Genomic DNA, 14,268 nt, shown 5'->3' with positions numbered 1-14,268 from the left:
CCCACCCTGCTTTTGTTGACCTGTTTCTCCTGTGGACACCTCGTCTTCATACTTGGCTGACTGCTAGGCTTGGGCAGCCCAAACAGTGACTTTTTTGTTTTTTGCTTGGTTCCTCTGGATTAAATTCTGACCTCACTGAAGTCAATTCTAAAATTCCCACTGACTTCAGCCAGGCCTTGATTTCACTGCTTGAGTTTAGCTGTCTCACTGTCGTCGGAGCTGTAATTGAGAGTTGCTTTACTTGGCAACTGCTTGTGGGGGTTAACATGCTTGCCTGCTCTTTTGTTTTGGTTTGGTTTTTTGCCTAGTCCATCCCCCATGCCTAGGACTTCAGACAAATTTGCAGTGTTTTACATTGCAGAGCTACTTATGACCACTGAAATCCTCAGCTCCTGAGCCAAGAGAATTTTTATGTGTTTTGTTCTTTTCAGACTTGTGCCTTGTGGCTGGTGCTAAGGTGCTCATTGCTGATGTACTTTACAGGAGTAATATTTAAAAGCAAATAAATATTAAAAAGTTTTCGGACTTAACTTATATTTTTTGCATATTTAAGGCATGCCATGTAATCTATGCTCCCAAATGAAATTGGGGAGCATTAGGGCACTCATTTGCAATAGGCATGAGCTGAAGCCTTGCTTAGAGCCAAAATTCTACTCTTTGATCTGCAGTTTAGACCCCATGTACCCTCTGTCTTGCCTTTCTTTCATCCAGGCAGAAATCTTACAGCAGTATAAAGGGAGAAGACTTATGCCTATGTGAAAGGAAAAAACTGAGTTGAGGCCTCTTTCTTTTTGTTTCTTTACTCTGGGTCTGCTAGAAGAAAGAGTATTTGTGAGTTTTTGTATTAGCCTGCCTCAGGTTTTCTCTCTAGAGTAGAGTTTGGGAAGGTGCTGTCTCAGAGACCTCTAGCCTCTTCATTTTTCCAGCTCCCCACCTCCACAGCCATGCAGGCAGGAAGGGGGGTGGAGGGGAATGCCACTGACAGCTGCTGCCCTGGGGCTCCTGGCTCTGCTTCATCTGCAAAGCCCCTGAGGAGGCTGGAGAATTTCCTGAAGCTCTTTCCTCCTGATTGCTCCAGCACTAGCATCTAGCAAAGGCTTTGCTTACCAATTTCTTTACCTTCCAGATCCTGGCAGTCCTCTTGTGTCACTGTCCCTTCCCACTTCCTTGAGTACATTAGACTTGGGAGAAGGGATCACCAAGTGATGAGTGAAGGCTTTGGAGATGAGAGCAAGGGTGAGAGTAAGTCCCAGGAGATGAAAAGCTCTTCATAGCATGGAGGTTTGCAAAAGGGCATGTCAGTGCCAAGTTGTCTTCACTCAAGTGGCATCCTCCTACTGCTGCTTTTGATCATCTTCTGCTCCGTCTGAGATGGAGAGTTGGATCAGGCTGCTAGGAGAAATTTAGACTAGAAATTTAATGCTTGATTTAGTTAAACTTTCTCTAAGCCATATTTAATCAGCATTTCAGAAGTCCTTAAACAGACAGCAAATAGGGATTGTTGATACCAAGCCATCCTCAGCAGGAGTTTCCCCTTGGAAATGAGGTGTCAACATTTGCCATTCGAACTGCTTAATTGTAACATGAAACAGAAGAATCAAGTAAGCATGAGGGAAAAACAAGCAAACAGGTTTAGCTCAGCAGTTAGAAGGTGTGGCAGAAGGAATTGAGGTTAATTAATGGCAACAATTGAAAAATAATTACTTAGATGGTAGAAAACATGCTGCCATTTGTCTATAGGGAGGTATTGAAGTTTTGCCAATGCAATAATTTCTGAGCCCACTCCTACCTTGAAACATTGTTGAATATTGTCTAAAGAAAAATCCAACCAGGAAATGAACTTAGATTAACAGTAATTTTCAAAGGAATGTTACTAATTCACACTTAGTAAATTCAGTTCAAATATTGTTGGTTTCTGAACAATGAGTTATCACTGAATGCTACAGTGAAACCTAAGAGTATTGTATCACTTTTCCATTCCTTTGGCTATAATTATTTTTAAATGGTAGTTCATGTTAGGACAACCTTATAATTAAAACTAAGAGACAGAGGCTGAATTGTGTGCATTTCCTCAGTATTTTGCTTACTGATATTTGCTTGCTCATTGTCTTACAAATTGAGAAAAGAATCACTGAAACTGGGCAGCATGTCATTCACTGATGAGACTTTGGATTATTTTATAACTAAATTTAGAAATGAGAGAGTAATGTGGTGTGTAATGGATTTCTCTGCCAGTGTAGATTAATGACTCTGCTATATTTTTCCCAGTTCAGGAGATTGCTTTAGAAACAGTTCCTGTCTCTTAGGTGCTTATTTGTTAAGAACTGAATTAATGTTTAATTACCTTTGAAAAATCATCATTGCACTTAATACTGCTAATTCTCTGTATCCACTTCTAATTCTTAAAAAAACCATTATTGGAGCTGTGTGATTTTCATGTAGGAATAATATACAATGTAATTTTCATTTATGTCATTAGTGGGTAGATGGCAGGAGAGCTTGGCTATGCTATGCTTCATTAAAATCATATGAAGTTGCTAATCTGCCTCTGCCTAATGTCATGAATATATGGAAAAGTTTGCCTCTGGCAGGAAAGGAAAAAAGGAATAAAGCAACTTCCTGTTCATGTATAAATTTCTTTTGCAGTTATTGGAAACACAGTTTTGAATTTAACCTCTCCCTGGTGAACTTCAGTTTTCAGTGTGCTCTTAGACTGCCCTTACCCCATTAATTTTTGTATGCTCTCAATATTTGTTCTCTCAGGCAATAGTAGGTATATGTTAAAATTGTTGTTAATTAAGTGATTTTATTTTCCATCCCTGTTTGAATATGAACAAATAGATTTGCTGTCACTAACTGATTTAGGTGCATTGTGGGCAGGCATCAAGACAGAAGGTGGATTGGCACAGTCCCAGTCACCTGGACAGACAGGATTTCTCAGCTACGGTGCCAGCTTTAGCACACCTCAACCTGGACAGGCTCCCTATAGCTACCAGATGCAAGGTCTGTATAAACAGATATTACTATTCATTAGATATAGCTAATACTATGGGGGGGGGGGGGGGGGGGGGGTTCCTCCTTATTTTGGTATATTCCTAGAATAAAAATGAATGCTTGCTTGAGCACTTTGATTTTATTGCAGTTGGAGATAAAATGATGATTGCCTTTGCTGAGGGAGCAACAGACCAGCTTTCAGCAGTTTAGAAGAACCCTTGCTTCATTAAATTTTAAACAGTGAAATATTCTAGTGTTGTTACAGTAAAAAAATGCATCTCTGAATAGCAGTAGTTTAGCAAACAGTGAATGAGACAAAGCTAGTCCTGCAAAACGTGACAGGATTATGAATTTAGGAAGTGCCAAATATAATTTGACACCTGAGCATGTTTGAGGAGGGAGAAGAAGATAAAAATACCTACTGCAGCTGTGGAGGTAGCTAAATAATGATTGAAGTCTGTTTCTTTGAAGTCTATTTAAAAGCTGTAAGTCTTTGTATGTGCAGGCTATTATTATCAATTATATTTTGTAGCTGTACTTGCCTCTTTAGTTTATTTAATGTCTTTCCACCTTGTTCTCCCAATTCCTTTTCCCTCTTCTGTATTGAGAAGTCACTGGGTGTGCCTGGTTCTGGATTGTTCACCACTTAATGGATATTTTAAAAAAATCTTTGTTTAGCAGAAATAGTTAATTTGGGATGTTTGCTGCAGGCCTTTTCACCCTGATTGGCAGTAGATACGAGGTGTATTGCAGATTTTGGACTTGTTGAAATAAGTCATCAATCACAGAAATGGACCACATTTTTTTATAAGTTTAGCACATTTATATATTATCAAGCTCAGTCTAAACTGTGTGCCACCAAGTAAATGCTCCATGAAATGTCTTGAGGCAGAAGTGCTTTCAGAGACTAAGTGAATAAGATTTTGCTTTTGTTCCACACCTTTAAGGATATATTGATCCAGTCCTTTGCTCAGACACAAGAAAGATGTTTTTTGGTGCATTTTTTTTTAATCTCCTTTTGAACTGTGTGTTGAGTAGCTCCATAGGGCCGAAGTGACCCTCTGGCTTCTCAAATATTGCTGATTTATAGTCCTCTGACAAGCAAGAGGGACAGGACCAGAGTAGCACATGGATTTTCATCTACATGCTGAATAGTGAGGATCTTCTCCTCATCAGAGTAAATATAACCAAACAAGGTTACTGCTTTTGCTTTCTGCAGGCAGCTACGCAAAAGAACTCAAACACACCTCCACACCTACTTCCACACCCACCTTCCCCCCTCCAAAAATCCTACCTCTCTGTAGGAGAAAGCTCAAAATGCTTGCCAGCAGCAACTAAAATGAACTTCTGAATCAACATTTCAGCTTTTAAGGAAGTGATAATTCACAGTTGCTAGGAAATAGTATGATTGAAAAATCATGTCTGTGCTGCTTATAATTTCTATTGCAGTAGTGCCTTCATGCCACGGTCATATACTGGGTTCCTGTTGTGTTAACTTCTACAGGGAAATAAAAATATAGTCCATAGAAGTTGGAGGCTAAAATTAAACACACAGACTAGAAGAGCCTAATGAAACACTAAAGCTGACACTGTTTATGTATAATAAACAGTTGGCACCCCATACTGGTTATCTAACAGCTCTAAAGGTGTTTTTTGAAAGATCTCGAGCAGAGGGATGTCAATAAAAAGGGATTTTAGGGAGGACAGGGAAATAGTTTTGCAGATGTGGGAAACTCATTCAGTAGAGGGAGGGAAGAGGGAGCAGCAAAGGATAATGTAGAGAGTGCTTGGAAATTTTTAAGAGAAAGCTGTAAGTAATATGAATTCTGGCATTAGTAGTGCAAAGCTAGGACTCTGTCAATAGACTGCACAGAGTCTGCTATAAACGGTATTGCTTTTTTTTTCTTCGCTATATGCAAAATTTGTATAAGATCAGAATTTTCAAGCTCAGCAAATGGTGACAGTTGTCAAGAGATGGAACAGTAACATCTTGGAAAGCATTTCATCTGTATACTTTGAGAGGCAAGGATCTTAAAATATACTGCAAAAAGAAATATGTTAAAGATGATCCCGTTGTGAAGCTCTAATAGGAAAAGGATCAGAAGCAATGATTTAATGATGGAATTGTCTGCAGGGCTTAGTGGGGAGGGGGGTCTTAGCCTGGGTTGTAATTGGGCTGAGAGCTACCCACCTGTGGAAGTCAGTGAATCACTGACAGTCTGACTTGAGCAGAAGAGACACAGGTCAGACTTGGAGCATCCCTGTGGTGTGTATGTCCTTTCTTTTGTGCTCATAAACAGCACAATGTGTGGGTGAGGGAAGGACTGGTGTTTGAAACCTTGGAGACCATCAGATTGGAAATAAGGAGAATATTTCAAATTAAATGACTGGTGGAGTTGTTAGTTGCTAAGTAAAAAAGAATAATATTTCTGAACAGGTCTTTCTTGCAGTTAAATGTTTGACAATATATGTCTGTACTGCACATGAGAATATATGTCTTTGTAATATTTTCATTAAGTAAACTTGTGTATTTGAAACAACTCTAATTCTTCCTTTTGATTGGACAGCTGTTAAAAGTAAACAGGAACATTTGTTTCTCTTCCCTGATTTAATTTTGGAAAGAGAACCTATTCATAATTTCAACTATTATTTAAGGACAAAATTGATTCTCATGACAGAAGATGGGATTACTGCTGCTGCTGTTCAGTTGTTTGTGCAGAAACCTCCAGAGAGGAAAATGAGTTTATTCTCCCTTTTCCCTCTAGCAGGCTGCAGCCTCAGCCTTGTCATAGCCTGCAATAACTGTTCTTCATCTCCTGCGTGCAGCTGCTGAGCTGCTAAATGGAGATAATGGATCCCACAACCTACTCCGCAGCCGAGCGTTACATGACAGCGGCTCGGGGCCCTGCTGGCATTCCTGCCTGCGGCAAAGGGGATTTCCTAGCGGCCTTGCAGTTGTCCTGCTCATGTTCCCTGACTGGGGTTACCTCGTGCTCCAAAGCTTTGGAGTTAATTCTGGTTCCTCTCCCTGGGATGAATGTCTGCCTGCAATGTAGAGACACTGCCTCGTGGTGCGTGTGCAGCCAATTAAACCCAGTGCTTTTCCTGACCCTGCTAAAATTACAGCATCATTAGTCACCGAACAATAGTGGGGCGAGAGGCTGCCAACTTATGAAAATTGTAAGGAGAATTGTTGCCTGTGACTGACTCCTTGCTAAGTTTATTCTGGTAATTGGATTTTTGTTTGTCACAAATTTATAATCTCAATAAGGAAGTGTGCATAGGGGAGGGGGTGAGAAGAGGACTCAGGCAGTTCTGCGACCCATCTCCCCACTCCCCACTCCCCCCTCCCCCTTACTTTATTTAACGAGTGTCTTCCTTAAGCTGTTTTTCATATAAGTTGCTTCATAGATGTTGAAAGACCACTTACATGACTAATGGCTGTGGGAATGGGCCCTTGTTCCTATATTGGCAGATTTATAAGGATTGCACAGTGAGGATAAATGAAGTGGAGAAGGGCTGGGGGAAACAGCAAGGAAAGAACTCCATTTGCAAATATCTTATTTGGGTCTCCTTTGATTGTGATAAAAAGCATGGCTTGTACCCTTCACCCGAGGACCCTACCACTGGTGGAAGGGTGCTAGACCTGCGATGAGCGCTAGCATTGCTTTAGTTACCGAGGCTGTGATGATAGAGAATAACTATCCCTTTGGTTTGGGAATTCAGCCGTAAAAAAGTAAACGTTAAGGTATTTGGTTATTATTATACAGTATAAAAATATTGTGCTGGATGGCTAAGCAGTTACTAGGACAACAAGGGGGAGTTTGCCAAGGATTTTTAAACACTGTAAGCAAACGGAAGAAACCTTGAGCTTAAATAGCCCATCTGGCCGTCTAAGGCTTTCCCAAGAGAGCTGCACTAAACTTCTGCCACATACATTGTACCCTGATGATAGACATAGCCCATGGCAAGGAGACTGAGCTAGGAAAGCAAATGGGCTTCTGTGGCCAATACACGGGGGAGGACCTTATCCCGTGCCCGCGGCGGCACAGGGCGCGCCCCGCACCTGGAGCGCGCCCTACTCCCAGCAGGGGCCGGCCGCCTTCCGACGCTGACTGGGATTCCCAGCTTTAATGTGGGTCAGAGCTCTTTGCAAAATAGACCTTTGACCTGCAATTTACAGCTTTTATCACATTTTAAAGCTATGTAGACAGCCAACTTAGGGCAGTAAATCTTGTATGTTTTGTGGCGATTCTTATTTTTGTGTTTGTTCAGCTAAGGCAGGGTAGCGGCTCTATGCCATGTTATGGCTGAATATTTAAAAAACAATTTGAAAAATCATGAGTATTTTAAAAACAACTTAAGGCCTGTAGTTCTGGGTGGCCCACAGAGCTGTTTCTGAGAAACCTGCTTCATGTTTGTTACGGTCTAGGAGACCCTTACCCCTCCTCCATAGAAGCCAGTGCTGACCATGAGATGAAAGAGAGATCTGCATGTTAGTGTGTGTGTGTGTCTTTGTCTGGGAGGGAGAGATGCTGGCTGGCATGTAATTACTTTTCTCATTTGCTCTTGCAAATTATTTTCCAGACTTTCTGAGGAAAGATAATGTGTTCCTCAAACAAAGTCTGGGTTTTTTTTACTTATAACTATGAGAGGCCTTTTATATCTCTTTAGAGTGGCTCAAACTGTGCACCTTTAAAACCTGGATTTGAATGTATTACTGCATCTTCAAAAAACCCCACAGAAATAAGAAGAGACACAGTGACTTATATTTTTCCAGCCAGAGCATTATTAGAAATGAAATGTTATTTCAAAGTTTTGCAGTTTGAAATATTTTTCAGATGTATTTTGGCTTTCGTGTTTGTCACAATAAGAAAAAAAAAAATAACATCTGTTTTCCAATTTTAAATTAAATTTAAAACATGTTTTTCTCATTAGTACTGTTTATCTGTACTATCTGCTAAACTTGGATGTCAACTCTTCTGCTGAAGTAATCTGATTTTAGTTCACAGGATTAGTAGCATCTATCAACAATCAGAGATTTTGCACTAATAGAAGATAGAAGATAAATGTTTATAGTAATTTCATACATTAAGCTTCATCCTTTACTCCCACTGCTGTTGGACTTCTCATCTACTTCTTTGAGACTTAACTTGTATGTGATTTTAGTAACTTTTGAAGTCAAAACATTTAAATATTTTTCCTTCTGACTTCTCATAGCTACGATACATGTGGGTCTGGTGGCTTTTTGTTTAAGAAAAGCAAATAGCTCACAGATGTCCTTCAGGGGTTGTAGTAAGTATGGACCCCTGCCTGCATTCTGTCCTCTTTGGATCTGCAAGAAATGTTGCTTCTCCCAATGAGTAACCTCTTTTTGGATTTGGTTGTTAATTGAGTTGTGTTGGGTACATCAGAGGACTGGTGCATCTGTATGCCTGACTCCCTGTTTTCATCCCTCCTTGTCTCCTTTGCTCACCTGCAAGTCTTACTCCCAAGGTCTCTGTATATCTTTGCACTGGGGCAGATTTTGGTGGTGAGGGAGGCTGTAAACAACCTGTGCACTTTAATACCCTGTGCTGACTGGTGCTCTCCTGCTGGATGAGTTCAATAGGTTGCCTCATTACAGACTTTGTGGTGGCTTATGCAGCTTCACCCTGTGCATCCATATGTCTCAGCTGGTGGCTGTGTCACTCCTGGGTTACAGCCAGCGAGGGCAAGACAGCTGAAAGGGGGCTGTTGCCCTTTTAGTGGAACAGCTTCTCAGGTTGGGTATTAAACGAGAGCCCCATCTGTCTATTTTTGGTGGCTTGTGAAAGCTGGAGGAGGGAGATGAAGGCAGTAATTCAGTCTCTGGGCTAAATTCCGTCTCGGGTCTCCCTTTTCAGAGAGGTACTCTTTTCCCTCTTGTGTCATGCCCAGTACACTCTGTCAAAAGAGGAAGGGTTTGCAGCCCAAGGCTGTCTCTGATCGATTAGTGAGTCCTAATGGCTTTGCAGTCGGACTGAGCTGTTTGAAGCAGGGAGTTACAGCTTTTGCTGCTCCTGTGAGGGGTTGAGGCTCAGGGAGGGGAAAGGACACAGTTCTCAAAGGCGGCAGGAGAAACAGATCCACCGGGATTTCGTAAGGGGGGATGGTGTCTCTCGGGACAAGGCTTGCCTCCACTGTTCAACAAAAAAAAACAAAAAAAAAAAAAAAAAACAAAAAAACAAACAAAAAAAACAAAAAAAACAAACAAAAAAAAAAACAAACAAACAAACAAAAAAAACCAAACAAAAAAAACCCCTCTTTACTTCCACAGTGCTGGGTGTTATTCAGAGGTGCAATAGCCGAATTTTCAATCAGACCTGAGGTCTGTCCAGAATTCCAGTCTAAATTTCAAGGGGATTTTTTTATTGTAATAATGAAACACAGAGTGTAAGAACTATGAATTATCACTTTCTAAGTATTAACATGTTACAGAGCTGAATTGGTCAACATATGGGAAATATTACAAATATGCCATAATGTTATGATATAATTGTGTGATAGAAGTTATTTTCCAATAGTTTGTTTTAGTAATTCACATCATTTTCCCTTTCATTTCAGGCAGCAGTTTTACAACATCATCAGGAATATATGCAGGAAATAATTCACTCACAAATTCTACTGGATTTAATAGTTCACAGCAGGTAAATTTGTAAATAGGAGTTCAGCAAACTTTGGCAAACTTAGAATTCTCTTCCACTGAAAAAATGTAGCTCTTAAATAGCTTGTTGAAAGAAATTGTCATCTTTCAAGTTAAAGTAAAGTCTATAAATGTTTTTCTTCAATCTGTCATCTTAGAACTAATTGTCAGAGGTTGATGTTCTTATTCACACATCTTCAGCAGTGTGTCTAATAAACTGCTTGTATGAGAAGACATAATAAATTATGTGTAATTTAGATTTTGCTTTACTGCCTCACAGTTTTAGGTCCTACAGCATCCAGTACAGGAAGCATACGTGCTCAAAGTCTGACATGTGTTTGTAGCTATATTTTGGAATTTATACTAAAAAGTAACAAAACTTTGATGGACTGCTCAGTTGGTTTTTTGTCTTGCAGGAATATCCCTCTTATCCCAGTTTTGGCCAGGGCCAATATGCACAGTATTATAATAGCTCACCATACCCTTCACATTACATGACAAACAGCAACACCAGCCCTACGACACCCTCCACAAATGCAACATACCAGCTTCAAGAACCACCATCTGGCATCACCAGTCAAGCAGTTACAGATCCTGCAGCAGGTAATTACATGGATTTTATGGTCCCTATGAGGAACATTTTTGTAAGTTGAAAGGGGATTGAATTGGATTTTTTTTGTGTAGTTGTTGATTTTTTTTATTATTATTTCTTAATCCTGAGCCTGTGGCATATCTCGGACAGATTTTATCAGAAAATAGACTAAAGAAAAAAAGAGGATCAGTAACAGTTTTAAAGCTTGCCTAGAATACAAGTTATTTGTATTTATTTGTAAAGTGTGTTAAAAATTGCAGGTATGTATAAGTCTTTACAGTAAACAAGAACCTGGGGCTTTTAAGCTCTATATTCATTAAGATAAACCCCTTTGATTTTTCTTAAATAAAACTGAAATCAGGAGGCCTTCAAACCATAACCCAACTGTCTACTTGAAAGAACCTTTTGAGTTCTTTATTTCAGAGGGCATAATAATGCTTGCAATGGAGAGTTGAAATTGCACAGGTGTTTCCATTTTAAGAAAAGATTTTCAGTGGCTTATTCTTTTTCCCAGTCATTTTACCTTTCTTCGTGGAATTTGGCAGTCCTTTACTAGTTGAGATATTTTTTGAACATTTATACCAAACTGCTCCAGCTGTTTTTGGAAATGAGGGGTGAAAAATACTTTTCTCATTATTAAAAAAAAAAAAAAGCTAAAATCCATCTTTTTAACAGATGAAGCATGTCAGTCATTAGTAGATGGCAGAAGTACGAAGTCTGTCAGAGAGAAAGTCCCAGGTTGCAGATGTGTTTCTTAGTAATGCAGGAAGAAGCAGTTATGATTTGGCAGTGGTATCAGGTGGTTCTGTTTTGGACTTCTTTGGGATGATGTTGATTTTAGTTCACTTGTAGCACTTGATGGGACTGATCTTCTATGTGCAATGCTAAATTTTACTATAATTTGCTAGGCCTCTGTTGCTTTTCTGCATGAGTGTGCACCTGGAGAAAATGTTATGCAGTGCTGTCTTTTTTGAGACATGTGCTGCAAGTAGGGAAGAAAATACAGCTGGCATGTGCATTTATATACATGAGGTCATGTGTGTGCACTGTATTGGAGAAAGGAATCTTTCTAAATATATGAGTGCTTATTGGGGTCTGTGGCATTTAGATATGGATGCATATTGATGTCTGCAAAATTATCCTGCTTTTCACTTTTAAAAAATATTTTGCTTTTGTTTTCTTATGATTTTGTTTGCTTTTCTTTTTAAGTTGGAAGCAGTTAAGTTCCTCTTAGCCCAAAACCCTATGGTGATCAAGTTTTAGCTGTTATCAAGATACTAAAATTGAATCATTGTATCATCTGTGTCACGATCTTCTGCAAAGTCTTTGCATGTATTTCTCTAAAGTCATTGATCTTTACTATTGTATTTACTTCCTAAAACCTACAGTAAATGTGCATATGAAGAGAGGAGGTATATTTTTCCCACACTCAAACTTAGTGACTTAAAGACTGTCCTCCTATATAAATAGTTTTCTATGCTTTATAAGCCTGAACAGAACTTTTCTCAGTTCCTTTTTAAGAAGTCTTTATTTTCTCCCTCACATCTTCCATATTCTTGTTATGACAGTTTTGTCTAAAACTTTGAAAGAATTTGGTGAGCTTTCTTGTGGATGAGTTCTGCACCTAATCCTTCTTCTAATTTGTTATTTCATGTATTGAAAGTTGTATATGTATTGAAAATATAAGCTTTCATGTATTGAAAGCTGTATCCATGGATGCCCTACCACTGCTTGCTTAGCCCTGTCTCAGATGTGTGCACACCTCCTCTGACATTGCTGGGACTTCAGTTTCTTTTCCCAAGATATTATTGTTACTGATTTAACAGTTCTGAAAAAGTTCCTTCCAGCAGTTTGCAAATAACAACTCCTAATGTAGCTATGGGGTTATCATGGGCTGGCTGCCTCCACCAGAGGCAGGGGCACATGTAGGAAAGTACCTGGTCTCCAAGACCACTCTATTAGAAGGAGCTGATGAAAGTCATCTCCATCAATGTGGCTGCAATCAGCAGAAGGTATAGGGCCAAATTTCTCCATTTTTCTTTTTGCAGTTTTTTTCTTTATGCAGTTAGGTTAGGATCAAGCCCATTTAGGCTCCTTCTGTATTGCCTGGAGAGAGGTGAACACTTCCAACTGGAGTTCAATTGAACAACTGATGCCACAGCCTCTGCACTGGAATGAAAGCAGTTTAAAGTGGCTGAAGTGCCAGTGCTGATTTCTAAGGAGAAATTAGGCAAGGAACTTCTGCTGCCTCACCTTCAATGCTAGTAGAAAGGAAGGAAGGAACCATCAGTGAATCCAGTGCTGTGCTTGCCATTTCTCCTTGGACAGTGTAAATGGCTGTACTTTTTTTCTTGTTGAGGTTTGTAGCTAACCTTCCGTTGAGCTCATACACAATCTCCTTGGAGGACAAAGCAAGGCTGGGCCCAGAGAAAAGAGGGATCAACATGTAGGAAGGGAATGCTGGTGGAGTGGGGACAAGTGGAAGGCATATTCAACAGAAGAAATTCATAGCTGAGTCCAAAACACAGAACAAAAGAGCAAAATAAACAAATTTCTGTTACAGTTAGTAAAATTTCTGCGGCTGTTTTGCCACATCTGCTTAAGTTAGGCTGCTGATTCTTTACCACAACTGGAATGCTTCATATGAGAGATGGTGGGGAGCAGTGCAGAGCCATCACATTTTGTAGGATGGGCTCCAGCTGCTGAATTGCAGCTGTCTATCCTTAGACATCTTCTATATTAAAAAAACCCATGTAATCTGTGTGGTTATGAACTATGCCAGGACAAGCACAGAACAGCCTTCAGACTTTACAGAGGCACCAAAATAATTTGACAGACATAGGTGGTTTCTATGAATTTGGGCCAATAAGTGAAACAGAAGAGTCTGCTAAGAAAAATGTGAAAGGGAGAAAGTAATTATGTGCCCTTGTGACATTTTTAGTAGAGTTTTGCCGACTCAGAAATCTCAGATAATTTCACTTGAAATATGTTTCATTCCTTGTCCAAATATAAAATAATCCTTTTATGATTTTCCTCAGCTACTAGTTAAATTTGAAAGTTTTTGCCATGCAATCCAGAACATGCAGAGATTCTTGCAGAAAAACCTGAGATTTTCCATGCTCAGTGTTTCTTCTTTCTCTTTGCTTTCAGGATTTGAAACTTTCTTGTACCATAGTCAGGATAAAATAATTCATTGCCCATATGTTTATAGTCTTTGTATCCATAAATCAGATATACAAATTAATGTTATTTTCTTGTGAACAAAAGCCTGTATTTTTCTTAGTGATGTAATCAGAAAGTTGCTGATTTTTTTGTCTAAGCTGTAGTGTGTAAGAGAAGTAATAAGAATCAAAATTATAAAAGAGAATAGTAGTAGATAAAGGAGCAAATATTTGTTCTCCCTTCCAATATTTAAATTCATTTAAATAGGTTGAGAGCGAACAAAAGCAGTATTTCTTTATGTTGCATGTAGCTAAGCTGTGTGGCTCTTTGCTGCAGGATGTTGTGGATGCAAAAAGTTTATGCCAGTTCAAGCATAACTTCGACAAGCTCAAATATTAAATTTACAGAGACAACAAGAAATTCTTGATGCACAAGATCACTGGAGACTGGGGATAAATTAGTGCTGTGTGGATGTCTGTCCTTTTTATGCTTTCTTACTTAGTTTCCAGCTGTTTGCCAATGTTGAAACTTACCCTGGAGAGATGGAGTTATGCCCCCATCCACTTTGCCTACCCTGATCCTCAAAAATTCTTAGTGCAACATTCATAACATTATTTCTAGGAGTTAATATAGAAAAAACTACCTTTGCTACAGACATAATCGTTTTTTCTTGCAATATTTCAACTCCGTCATCACAACTGGTAATAAAAAGTTCTTGATTTGTGCAATTTTTTTTTCATCCAGTCAGGAAGGCTGAATTTATGCTCTGTAATGATGTATTTATAATTTATTAAACAGTGTTTCTCACAAGAGAGGCTTGCATTGTTCTTGAGATTCAATCTCTTTCATTTTTCTT

General features: G+C 39.3%; 1 protein-coding gene across 10 annotated transcripts in view; it reads left to right on the top strand.

Moving 5' to 3' along the window:
* EYA1 (EYA transcriptional coactivator and phosphatase 1) overlaps window positions 1-14,268 on the top strand; it is a 145,154-nt gene that overhangs the window by 78,726 nt on the left and 52,160 nt on the right. For 7 of the 10 annotated variants that reach the window (XM_041412699.1, XM_041412696.1, XM_041412695.1 and 4 more), the window contains 3 exons: window positions 2,866-3,003; window positions 9,580-9,662; window positions 10,075-10,261. In XM_041412699.1, the coding sequence (XP_041268633.1) occupies window positions 2,866-3,003; window positions 9,580-9,662; window positions 10,075-10,261 (408 nt within the window). The remainder of the gene's footprint in view (window positions 1-2,865; window positions 3,004-9,579; window positions 9,663-10,074; window positions 10,262-14,268) is intronic. The other 3 variants (XM_041412701.1, XM_041412700.1, XM_041412698.1) reach the window with 1 other exon arrangement.

This window comes from Onychostruthus taczanowskii, unplaced genomic scaffold, assembly GCF_017590055.1.
Source record: "Onychostruthus taczanowskii isolate IOZ18803 unplaced genomic scaffold, ASM1759005v1 scaffold4, whole genome shotgun sequence".
Lineage (NCBI taxonomy): Eukaryota > Metazoa > Chordata > Aves > Passeriformes > Passeridae > Onychostruthus > Onychostruthus taczanowskii.
Note: the sequence above shows the minus strand (reverse complement) of the source record. Positions and strands in the feature narration are given on the sequence as shown.